General features: G+C 38.6%; 1 protein-coding gene across 2 annotated transcripts in view; it reads right to left on the bottom strand.

Moving 5' to 3' along the window:
- Nucleotides 1-3,625: 3,625 nt before the first annotated feature.
- Nucleotides 3,626-12,377, bottom strand: part of LOC104608399 (2-dehydro-3-deoxyphosphooctonate aldolase) — a 53,304-nt gene continuing 44,552 nt past the window's right edge. For both annotated transcript variants that reach the window (XM_010274372.3, XM_010274371.3), the window contains 3 exons: nucleotides 4,720-4,767; nucleotides 4,519-4,566; nucleotides 3,626-3,935 (listed from right to left, as the gene is read on the bottom strand). In XM_010274372.3, coding sequence (XP_010272674.1) covers nucleotides 3,876-3,935; nucleotides 4,519-4,566; nucleotides 4,720-4,767 — 156 coding nt within the window. In that variant the 3' untranslated portion in view covers nucleotides 3,626-3,875. The remainder of the gene's footprint in view (nucleotides 3,936-4,518; nucleotides 4,567-4,719; nucleotides 4,768-12,377) is intronic.

Here is a 12,377-nt window from a genome sequence, read left to right as displayed (position 1 = left end):
GTTTGTGTTCTATATTTAAAATTTTAAATAGTATCTAAGAGTGTAAGATGCTCATGAGAAGCCATTAAAGATGGGTTGCTCCAATAAATTAAGTTCAGTAGATCGAACTCAAGTGGGTATTGAGAATCGCTTAAAGTTGAGAAGCTTTTTCTTAATTTTAAAATGAGAAAGAACTCAACAATTTCCCTTTTTTTATGGTGATTTTAGTACAAATTGAAGTCCAGTCCTGAGCTGGTTGGCATCGTCTGGTTTGGGCCAGGAAACGCTTTACTTAGGGTCAGAATCAGAACGTACCTGGTAATTAAATCAGGAAGCGCGTGCTTCACATCTCCTGTATGAATTCTTTTAATGGAAGACAGATAGACCAAGGATAGAAAGAATAAATGCTAACATTACAGAGCAGTACAAAATGCTGAATATACAGAAGATACAGTAAATACCATAGCTGTAATATCATGTATACACTACATTAATTTCTTACTATGTCAGATAAAGAAGTTCCACAATGAAGTATAGAGCTGTCACAAGAAGCAAGCTCATTCAGTAGGTTTCAGGTTAGCTTATTCACTCAGTAAATGCCCCTCCTCCCAACACACACACAAAGTAAACTTTTATTGTCTTGAAGCAGTGAAGCTTCACTTGCTTCTTGGGTTTCTAGTTTTCCAATCTTTCCTATATACACTTCTTTTTTTGTACAACTTTTCCTAATTCTGGTAGAAAAAATGTTTCTTAAACCCAGTTTCTCTACTCAACTTCAATGTTTTTTAAAGGCAACCCAGTGAAGAAATTGTCTGAGTGATTTGGCACAGTATTTAATGGAATTCTGCTCTGTATCATACCAAACGAAAGGAGACTGACCACTTGAAAAAGTTTTAAATTTGAAAAGAAACAGACTTGGAACAAGTGAACTTATGCGTCTAGACTCCAACGGACCAACCAAAAAAAGGGAATTGAGCATGGGCTGATAACTCTGCAGCATAGAAAGTGAGAATAGGCAGAACAGATTGTTATATTTTTGCTACATGGCTTTTGTGGCAGGCATAAACTAAATAAACTAGAAGTTTGCAACCACGGTTTGAGGTTTTTAGTTGTATTCTGTTATGCATTTTTAAAGGTAAAATAGAGGATTCGAGATTGATGGCTGACTACTACATGGTTCCTGATAGGACTGTAATCGGATCATATTCTTTAAAATCCGTATCCGATCCGATTTATTTAAAACTTGCATCCAAACCCTATTTATTTAAAACCTCAAATTCGAATTCACATCTTTACAGACTCAGATCGGTTTCAGGTTTAATCCGTCTCCACATTTATTTTCAACTTATATAAATAAATTAATATTATATACACTAAATTTATTGTAGATAATATATTTTTATAATTTTTAATATAATTATATAAAATTTACATATTAAAATCAATAAATATTATAATATATTTGGATTTGGATCTTGATTGGATCAGATAAAGTTAAATCCAAACTGATCTGATTATTTAATCGGATGGAGATTGCAAAATCCAAATCCAATCCGATTACATAAACACATCATCCAAATGATTAGGTTGCAGGTTTTCGAGTATCATTGATAGGCCTTAGTTCCTAAGGCTGCATTTGGAAACAATGCAAATGGAGTGTAAATCTTGGTTCAAGGTAAATTTGCACTCTAGTTCACTTTTGCATGTATTTGGCAATATAACATTGATATGCATTGACAAATGACAGACCATTGCATATTTACATTGATAATAAGATGTAAAAGTACGTCAATAAAAAAAATTGCATTCAAGTGCACTTTTGATAAAAAAAAAAAGCATATGCTTTATTAGAATTCATGTTTGTATCAATTACAGCTAAAAAGTCTTTTTGGTAAGAAGGTAAATTTGTCAATGCAAAACTAATCCAATTTTGCAATTTATATGAACCATTTTACACTATATATTTGCATTTATACTTATTTGCATTGTTTACAAACACAACCTAAGGTTCTCTCGTCTTGCCAATAGGCTGAATTGACCCAATGGTTATGAACATAGAGTTGTACTGACCCAGAACCAACCCTTTAATTATCTCATCCTTATCGGGCCTCTATACTATCCCTGAGCCCCTGGCCTGACCCAAACCTGATCCATTGAAAGGCATGGGTAAGAATACATCTTCAAGGTTCCTTTTTCTGGAACAAAGTGTCACCACTCGCCAGGAAGGTTCAAAGTATTGATACAGGGTGATACATCGATAGGGCACATCAGCTTGTATTTTTTTGGTTTTATTTTATTTTGAATCTAGTTCAGAGGGACCGGTTTAAGGCCAATCTACCCTCTGAACCAGTTGTCGACCCAAAACAGCCTCTGTAGGGGAATATCGAGAAGGCTCCGATGTGATACGTATCAGCTTACAAAGGTTCAAAATATTGATACTCCCAATACACCGGTAGGGGCATATCGGGCGAATTGATACATTTTTTTATTTTTTTATTTTTTTCAAAACCGGTTCAGAGGGGCCAATTTAAGACTCTTCCACCCCCTAAACCGGTCAGACCCCTGATACACCTACCATAAGGACATATCAGGGAGGTCCCGGAATGATACGTATTAACCGATACGGGCTGATACATATCAATACTTTAAACCTCATCGGCCAATACATACCAATACTTTGAACCTTGCTCACCAGTACACAAAGAAGTTGCATGTGTTTGTGTTCACGTGGCAACATAACATAGAAAATACCTAAATATTTTTTTCTCCATTTACATAATTTTAAACATTTACATGGTTCAAAAATGGGTAGATTAGGTTGGATTGCAACTTGCAACCCATGTGAAAATACAAAGTCATCAATGGATGCGGATTGGTCTTCAACGGGCATCCAAATCCCACCCAACCCATTCAATAGCCACCCCGCCTTAATCGAGATTTATTATTATTAGATTGAACCAGAGACCATTCATTGAAGCTTGTCCTCTAAACATGCCACCTGTAAAATTTGGATTGAATTGAATCAGTAGTAATAAAATTGATCTCTTAATTCATGAATCTACTGTTCAGGTGTTCCATACTGACTGTTGAAAAAGAACACGATTTAGTTCAAGATTCAACCCATTGGATTACTGTTTGGCAAGTCTTTTTAGTAAAATCTTTTGACAACTCAGATGATCAATGGGCTGATTTCGGGAAACTCCAAATGAAGCTTCTTGCGCCTTTTACGTTTTAATCTAGTGAGGAAAGATCCAAAATGATGCACGGAAAGACAGACGTCTGCCAAACGGTCTTCGGGCTGTCCAGATCTTATATCAAAAGCTCAATGTATCTATTAACTGTCAGAACTACGAGAAGATCTCAAAAAAACTTGCCAAACGAGCACTATCTTAGCCTACTATGGTCTATCGGGCTGTTAGATAGGAACTGATTTTCGGCCATTTTGGACTTTCTGCTCCCAAAAGCTTTTTGTTGTACGGATCTTTCTGGCTTCCTCATTTTCATTGCCAAAAAAGACCAAATTTTGGTCTTCTGAAAGACAACACAGAAAGACTTACGCCCCATCAATATTTTTCCCAAATGGTTGGCACTTGGCATATGCATTCAAATTTTAGTTTTCTTGTACTTCAAAATTATGAATGAAGAGTATGATGCAAGCACGACAATAGATTATATATATATATATGAAAATAACATGTCTGATTGCCTGCATTCTATAATAGATTAATTTGATAAAGTATGTACTTTATCATATAGTGATCATAAAACGTCTTAAAGCCAATGTCAGTGCATTATCAAATAGTAGTAATAACATAACTAGTGTAGGTTTCATATCACCTAGGTAAGAAAATCCTCTCACTGTCTTGCAGTCATAGCTTGCTTACCTTTGTGAGCTACTACGGCTCACAAAATGGTGTTAGATCGATTTTGAATGGACGCTTCCCCCTGCTGACTCTCTGAGATGTCAAGTGAAAAACAAAGAAAATTTAAGTATTAAAATATGTTGAGGAAATACTTGCAATATAGTCTGGCATACACTGTATGTGTGGCATGATAAAGGTGTCTAGACCCTAGTTGATAGGTTCCACCACCTAAAACTAGGCCAAAATGTCAGCTCAATTGGATCTTGCCGACCATCTAATCTATTGCAGAAGTTGATAACCAGTGTTAAATGTTCAACTCCTTCCGCTAGAGGCTGAATAAATCAATTTCCATTTCAATAAAAAAATGGCTGGTTAGCAAGAAAAAAACGATGAATAGTCTAGAATAAAGACAGTAATGGATCAGATGGTTGCAATCATCCAATCTGATAGTGCTTTCTGCATGTGGTGGTAACTGAATCTTTCCATCCTCTTGAGGGCACTGTTTTCACCAAAAACAGCATGGATATAGAAATGAGAGGTGCCAGAAGAGGCTGAGCTATGGTTTATGTTTCATACTAAAAATAGAACCAAGCCAGTTTCTGACCCTTGTACCACAAAGTCCCAATGCAAGTATTCATCATAAAAAAGCAATTTAAGATTGAGTTAAAGAGCTCACAGCAATCTCAATGAGCTCCTCTAGTAGCTCTTCCAAATGGCGCAGGGGCTATTGGAACAAATAAATATCAAGTGTCAATAAATGCTCTTGATAGCTTTGTCATGAATTAAAGACACTAGAATATCTAAAGCTGAATAAATGAAAAAAATGAAGAAAATAACAAATAAATTAATCTGTTGGCATGGAAACAAACAAACTCACCCACTGTGTTGGACCATCGACAGGCGCATTTAAAGGATCATCATGCACCTATTGCACCAAAGAAGCTTTTAGAAGTTTGTGCAAAACTGAACATAAGAGTTAAAAAAGACAAAAATGTCATTCTAATAAAAAGGTCTCAAGTCAGACAATCCAGCACTCCAAGACCAGATCTAGATTTCTTACTGAAGTTTGATTGGCAGCAGCAGATCCAACCAACTGCTAGCGGCTGGCATCGGGGGAGTTATCTTAAACAGAGAAGGTTCTGTTATCTGTGCTTTCAGTGGCCAATTGGTTCTGTAGATGCTTCTGAAGCTGAAATCAGAGCTTTGGTGATGGGTCTGAGAATGGTTAGATCTCTGCAGCTGAACTCTGTTCTCATTGAGGGGGATTTCAGAAATGTTATTAATTGGGCTTCCCACCCAGAATAGGGACCTTGGAGGTTGGGTCGTTTCCTCAATGAGATCTCCGAAATAACCTCTTCTCTGCACTGCGGCTTTAGATGGATTCCAAGGGAGCTGAACTCAATTGCGGATCTTTTGGCTAAATCTGGGGTGGATAGAATTTTTTTGTATAGTGCTAATAGTTTGCCCCCTTAAGTGGGGTGATTTTATAGTTGTGAGATCTTGATGGTTTTGTACATCTTCTCATGTACATCCCCCCTTGTCCCTTTTTGAATATAATGGTTATCCTTTCTCAAAAAAAAAAAAAAAAGGTCTCAAGTCCTCAGGATCATGATTTTAGTTGGGTAGCATGACAGTATGAGTCGCATGAATTTTGCTACTTGATTAACCACTTAAGAGGAAGCCTTCTGTTGTGAGAGAGGGGATAAGAGGTAGTACTATGACATTGATAAGAGACTACATGGCAGAAGCCAAACTAAATTGAATTTAGCAGAATTTTGAGTTAGGCCAGAAACTTCCACTGCGACATCACTTTGACCCATTTTCTTTTATCATGTTTTAATTCATGCCTCACTATTAGGGTAATCAAAATTCATTAACCACAGAAAGAGGCTGGTGAACACAATAGACACCAGCAACAACAAACCGGCTCTAACATACAACAACAGAACAAACACAGGACTCGTCAGAAAAGAAACCCATAAACCATAAACTAATTACAACTGACAACAGCTACATAATCACTCCCCATTGTCAACAGAGGGTTGAACAGAAATTCAAGGTGGAGGGAGATCAGTCCACAAAACATAAACCACGAGACCTTTTACTGCACTATTAGGGTAATTGAAATTCATTAACCACATAAGGAGGCTGATGAACACAATAGACACCAGCAACAAACCAACGGACTCTAACACCCAACAACAGAACAAACACAAGACTGTTTTAAGCACTCCAACCATTCTCTTCTTTCAAAGCTCCCTCCCACGAGTGCTCCTTCTCTATCTCTCTTCTCTTTTTATTTTCTGTTCAAAACCTAAAGAGTCTATATAGTCTTGTACGAATCAAAGCCAAATTTAGGGCTTCTCATGTGAGTTTGATCCAGCCGACCACATGAGAACTGCCTAGAGCTGGAAGAATAGAGAAAGCTCCCTTTGGCTGATTCTTGGAGGTTATCTACAGCAGCAGTCCAAAGATTGGATCAGATCTTTGACAACCAGGAAGAATCAGAGGAAGAGAAGAGGATCAAGTCAAGTCTTGATCAAGATTAAAGGTGGTGATCAAGGTTTCAGAAGAATTCTGGTTCAGGATCGGTTTCTTCTATTCATGACTGAAGCTGATTATCAAGATCAGAGTTTCTCAGAATTTTCTGGTAAGTTTTGAAGCCTTACCAAAAATCAGCAGCAAGGATCTCTTGATATAAGAGGTACGGTTAAGAAAAAAACCCTTACTTTCTGCATTTTTCCCTCAAGTTTCAGGGCTGTTATTGCTTCAGGGAGGTAATCAGATTTGTCTCCCTTGATTTTTCCTGTGCTCTTTGGAAGATCCAGTAGTTCTTTTTTAACAGGATTGATACAGTTCAGTCTCAATAGGCTGACTGTCACAAAATTAGGGTTTCTGAATCAGAACCCTCCTGTTATCTGCTACAGACCCAGTAGGCCGATTGGTACAGTAATTAGAAAGCATTCTAATGGAGTTTAAAAGCCAAGGGGAGGGTGTTTTGGGGGCTGGTTCAGGCAGCATGGTTGAAAACACCTTCACAATTAAAACTGTAAAGTTTGATGGTACAAACTACTTAGAGTGGGCCCAATCAGCCATGATGGCCATTGGGGGAAGAGGAAAGCTGAACTATTTGTTCGGAGATGTGAAGGAACCAACCAAGGAGGATCCCACTTATGCTAAGTGGATTCATGAAAATTATTTGGTGATGGCATGGCTATGCAACTCTATGCAGCCACACATCAGCCGAAATTACTTATGGGCAAAAACAGCTAAAGAAATTTGGGATGTTGTGAAAGAAACCTACTCTCGGCCCCTTAATGTTGCTAGGGCTTATGAGTTGAAATGTGAGGTCAAAAATCTTAGACAAGGGGAGAAACAGGTCTCTGCTTATTTCTTAACCCTAAAATCCCTGTGGCATGAGATTGACCACCTTGAGACAATTGAATGGGAGAGTCAGAAAGATGCACAGACTTACAGAAAGAAGATTGAAACTAACAGAGTATTTGAGTTCTTGGCTGGTCTAAATTCTAAATATGATATTGTAAGACAGCAACTACTGACAAGAGAAAGTGTGACTCTATCTCAAGCCTATTCCCTAGTGCACAATGAAGAGATTATGAGAATGGTTATGTTACACCGGCAGCCTTTCGAATCTGCCCTAGCAGCAGTTAAACCCAAGCCAGGGGGAGATAAGGAAAGGGATATGAAGAAAGAGGCTAAAAAGGACCTAGTTTGTGAACATTGCATCCACATCTAGTGCCAGCAAAACTCAGAAACAAAAAGGGTAATGCCAATATGGCTGTCAACGGTAATAGTGCAGCATCAACGGCTTCAAGAGGTACCCCTCTTGATACCCTAATTGTTGCCCGAGCTGCTCTGACACAATTAGAAAGTGAAGTCAAAAATTCAGTATCATCTCCTCAGCCATCATTAGCTCCTTCAACCTCATCTTTTGCTCAATAAGGTAATCAGGCCTCAGCTTATCAATGCTTCAACTCCAGGTAATACAGAACATTCTTGGATAATAGATTCAAGAGCATTTGACCATATGACTGGCTTACCATCACTATTCTCTACCTATTATTTATCTTCTAGTAAAGACAGTGTCCATTGCGGATGGATCCCTTGTTCCTATTTCTGGCAAAGGAGACATTAAGTTGTCTGATGCAATTTCCCTATCCTCTGTCCTGCATGTTCCTAAGCTTAATACTAACTTGCTCTCAGTTAGTAGCATTACAAAAGGGCAGAAATGTTCAGTAACCTTTTTTCCTGATCGATGTGTTTTTCAGGATCTGGAAACAAGGAAGGTGATTGGGGCTGGCTGTGAGACAAATGGCATCTACCTACTTGGAGGAAGTGCTCATCAGGAAGATAGTGAAACTAAGAAATCCTTTGTTTCTCAGTCTGTTGATCAGGTGATGCTTTGGCATAATAGATTGGGCCATTTATCCTTTCAGGCTTTGAAAAGTTTGTTTCCCAGTACATTTGAATCTGTCCAGATGCCTAGTTTGAAATGTGAAAGTTGTGAGCTTGCAAAACATTGCAGGACTACCTATTCATTAAGTAATAACAGAAGCAATATTCCTTTTAAAATTGTTCATACTAATGTTTAGGGACCCTATCATACCACAGCCATGGGGGTACAGATATTTCCTATTATTTGTTGATGATTACACTCGATTTTCTTGGGTTTACCTTATGCGTTTTCGAGATGAGGTTCCAGCACTAACCCGGATCTTTCATCAAATGATTTTAACCCAATTTGGGGTCAAAATTAAAATTTTTAGATCAGATAATGCAAAAGAATATTTTGCAAACCCATTAGCCTCCTACATGCTTGATCATGGGATTATCCATCAGAGTACCTACCCACATACAACACAGCAGAATGGGGTTGCTGAAAGAAAGAATAGACACATATTGGAGGTAGCCAGAGGCATTATGTTTACCTCAAATGTGCCTATACGTTTCTGGGGGATGTTGTTTATCTCATCAATAGGATTCCCTCATGGGTTCTTGACATGAAAATCCATTTACCCTTTTATACCTTGAGAAAGAATTGTTTACCATTCCCCTCAAAACCTTTGGGTGCACTTGCTTCGTTCAAATCCAAGGCCTTCATCGTTCCAAATTTGATCCCAAGGCCTCCAAATGTATTTTCCTTGGTTATGCCCGAACTCAAAAGGGATATTGCTGTTATGAACTGACTTCTGGAAATAGATTTGTCTCAATGGATGTCACCTTCTTTGAGGATTAACCCTATTATCCAAGAGTTTATCCTCAGGGGGAGAATAGTGAAGCCAGGAGTAGCTCATCGGAAGTTCCTTTTCCAATCCCATTAAGTGAAGGATGTAATGGGGAAGGATGTCAAAGGTGCAAGGATGTGAGAGTCTATCACAGACGATGGAGACAGGTCAATTTTGGACATCAGCAGTGCAAGCCAGTCCCAGTCCCCACTACAGATCCAGATCCAGGTACCATAGTAGCCCTAGTTCCTTTTGCAGATCTAGATCCAAGTACCACAGCAGCCCCTGTTCCTTCTGCAGATCCAGATCTAGGTACCACGGATACTACAAATGAGAGACATTCAACCATGGAGCCTTCACCTTCATTCAGTGACCTTGATCTCCCCATAGCAGTCCGTAAAGGCAAACGCCGTTGCACCACAACTCACTGCATTTCTCAGTTCCTATCCTATGATCATTTGTCTCCCTCCTACAAGTCTTTTCTCGCATCCATTGCCGATATTACCATTCCCAAAACAATACAGGAAGCATTGGAAGTACCAGAATGGAAAGATGCAATAAAAGTATAAATGGGTGCCCTCATCAGAAACAATACGTGGGAGATAGTTGATCAACCTAAAGAAAAGAAACCGGTTGGATGTAGATGGGTATTCGCTGTGAAACATAATGTTGATGGGTTTGTTGAAAGGTATAAGGCCCGATTAGTTGCAAAAGGATTTACTCAGACATATGGTATTGACTACTTAGAAACTTTTGCACCAGTAGCAAAGATGACCACTATCAAAGTACTATTATCTCTTGCAGCTAGTTACTCTTGGCCATTGTATCAGATGGATGTTAAAAACGCCTTTCTCGATGGAGACTTGCAGGAAGACGTTTACATGCAGTTGCTCCAGGATTTTATGGTATGGAGACTGGAAATGTTTGTCGGTTGAACAAAGCTCTATATGGACTAAAGCAGTCCCCCAGAGCATGGTTTGACAGATTCAGACGAGCCCTTGATAGGTTCGGATATGTGCAGGCTCAGTCAGACCACACCTTGTTTATTAAGAGAGTGGGTTCCTCTGTAACCTTGCTTGTCGTGTATGTGGATGATATTATAGTAACCGAGAGTGATACTAGTGAAATTGAGTCTCTTAAGCAACTCCTTCATCAAGAGTTTGAGGTAAAAGATCTGGGGGAACTACGATACTTCTTGGGCATTGAGGTAGCTAGATCCAAACATGGGATTTTTGTCTCTCAACGAAAGTATGTTCTTGATCTACTAGAAGAAACAGGAAAATTGGAAGTTAAGCCTACGAAAACACCTATTGAACAGAACCACAGAATTAGTGCAGAGGGTGGAGAGCCTATTGAAGATAAAGCTATGTTTCAACGGTTAGTTGAAAAGCTTCTCTATCTTTGCTTCACAAGACCTGACATCAGTTATGTAGTCAATGTAGTTAGTCAGTATATGCACTCTCCTAGAACTACTCACCTCCTTGCGGTTGAAAGGATATTAGCATATTAGAAGAGGTCCCCAGGCAGAGACATTTTGTTCAAGAAAAATGACCACATGAAGATAGAAGTCTACACAGATGCTGATTGGGTTGGGAGTGTTGATGATCGAAGATCTACCTCTGGATATTGTGCCTTTGTTGGAGGTAATCTAGTCTCCTGGAAGAGTAAGAAACAAAGTGTTGTTTCTCGTTCAAGTGCTAAAGTTGAATATAGGTCCATGGCAAATGGTGTGGCTGAGATTCTATGGTTGAGATCATTACTTGAGGAATTGGGTATTGTTTATGAGAAACCCCTAATATTGTATTGTGATAATCAAGCTACCATCAATATAGCCCATAATCCAGTACAGCACGACAGAACTAAGCATATCGAAGTGGACCAGCATTTTATCAAATAAAGGGTTATATCTCAAGAAGTATGCCTTCCCTACATCACCTCCGACATGCAGCTTGCAGACCTTCTCACCAAGGCTGTTTCAAGAAAGAAGTTAGAAGAAGATCTATGCAAGTTGGGAATGACAAATATCTACTACCTAACTTGAGGGGGAGTGTAGGAAACTATGGACCCCACATTAAGAGTAGTCGTGTGACACCCTGAGATGTACTTAGATTTAATTGATTAGGATCAGCTTTCCTAGTAGGATAAGTTTTATTTTAATCTTATCTTTTATTGCCATGTAAGCATTAAAGTTCTTTTACAATTAGGAAACTATGTATATAAATTAAGGAGTGGGGTGGCTATTTTAAGCACTCCAACCATTCTCTTCTTTCAAAGCTCCTCCCACGAGTGCTCCTTCTCTATCTCTCTTCTTCTCTTCTCTTTTTTCTTGCTCTTATTACAACACCAAAGGAAACTTTCCTATCCTTCTTTTAAGCACCAATAACCAAAGACTCATCACATTCTGTCCTGATGCATTCCACACTAATTGATGAAAAAAGAAAGAACCACCTTACCTGATTTTGGCTAAGGTCCTATCTTTGACGATTAAAAAGTTGCTTCCCTCCCTCATCAGTCAAGCTCAAGGTGCCTTTGTTCAGGGGAATAAATAATTGATCAGATTCTAATAGCAAATGAATGAGTGGAGGAGATGAAGAGATCGGGTAATCAAGGTTTTGTTTGTAAAAACTAGATCTTGAAAAGGCCTATGACCTAGTGGATTGGAGCTTTTTGTTAGTGTGGGTTTGGGGATAGATGGTGCAAATGGATAAACCTTTGCCTTACCTCTTGTCATTACTCTATCTTAGTCAATGGAATTGTTAATGAATTTTTCCTAGCATGTAGGGGCCTAAGACAAAGTGATCCTCTATCACCTTTCTTATTCACACTGGTTGTCAATGCTTTTAGTAGAATCATATCAGAAGTGGACAGGATTGGGTCAATAAGAGGGTGAAGAATGGGTAGAGATATAATTCTAGTTACTCATCTTCTGTTTGCAAATGACATTATTTATCTTTTGTGAGGGTTGTTATTTGATGAAGGTGAGAAATCTGAAAAATCTAATAATTCTCTTTGAGAGGGCTTCAAACCTAAAAATCAATTTTGAGAAGAGTTGTGTGGTGGGGATAAACATGAATTGAGGGGAGATGGAATCTATTGCAGCCTGTTTAGATTGCATTTGGTGACAGTGGCCTTTATCCTATTTAGGACTTCTCCTAGGCATTAACCCAAAGGAAAGTAGGTTTTGTAACCCTGTGGTGGAAAAAGTTTGAACAAAGATTGGCAGCATGGAAGAAAAACTATATTTCTTTGGGGGGGGGGGGGGTAAAGTACTTTGATTAGAGCAACTTTC

The sequence above is a fragment of the Nelumbo nucifera genome, chromosome 6 (assembly GCF_055504915.1).
Source record: "Nelumbo nucifera cultivar China Antique chromosome 6, China Antique-T2T, whole genome shotgun sequence".
NCBI classification, from domain to species: Eukaryota; Viridiplantae; Streptophyta; class Magnoliopsida; order Proteales; family Nelumbonaceae; genus Nelumbo; species Nelumbo nucifera.
The sequence above is the reverse complement of the archived record's forward strand: the minus strand, read 5'-3'. Positions and strand labels throughout refer to the sequence as shown.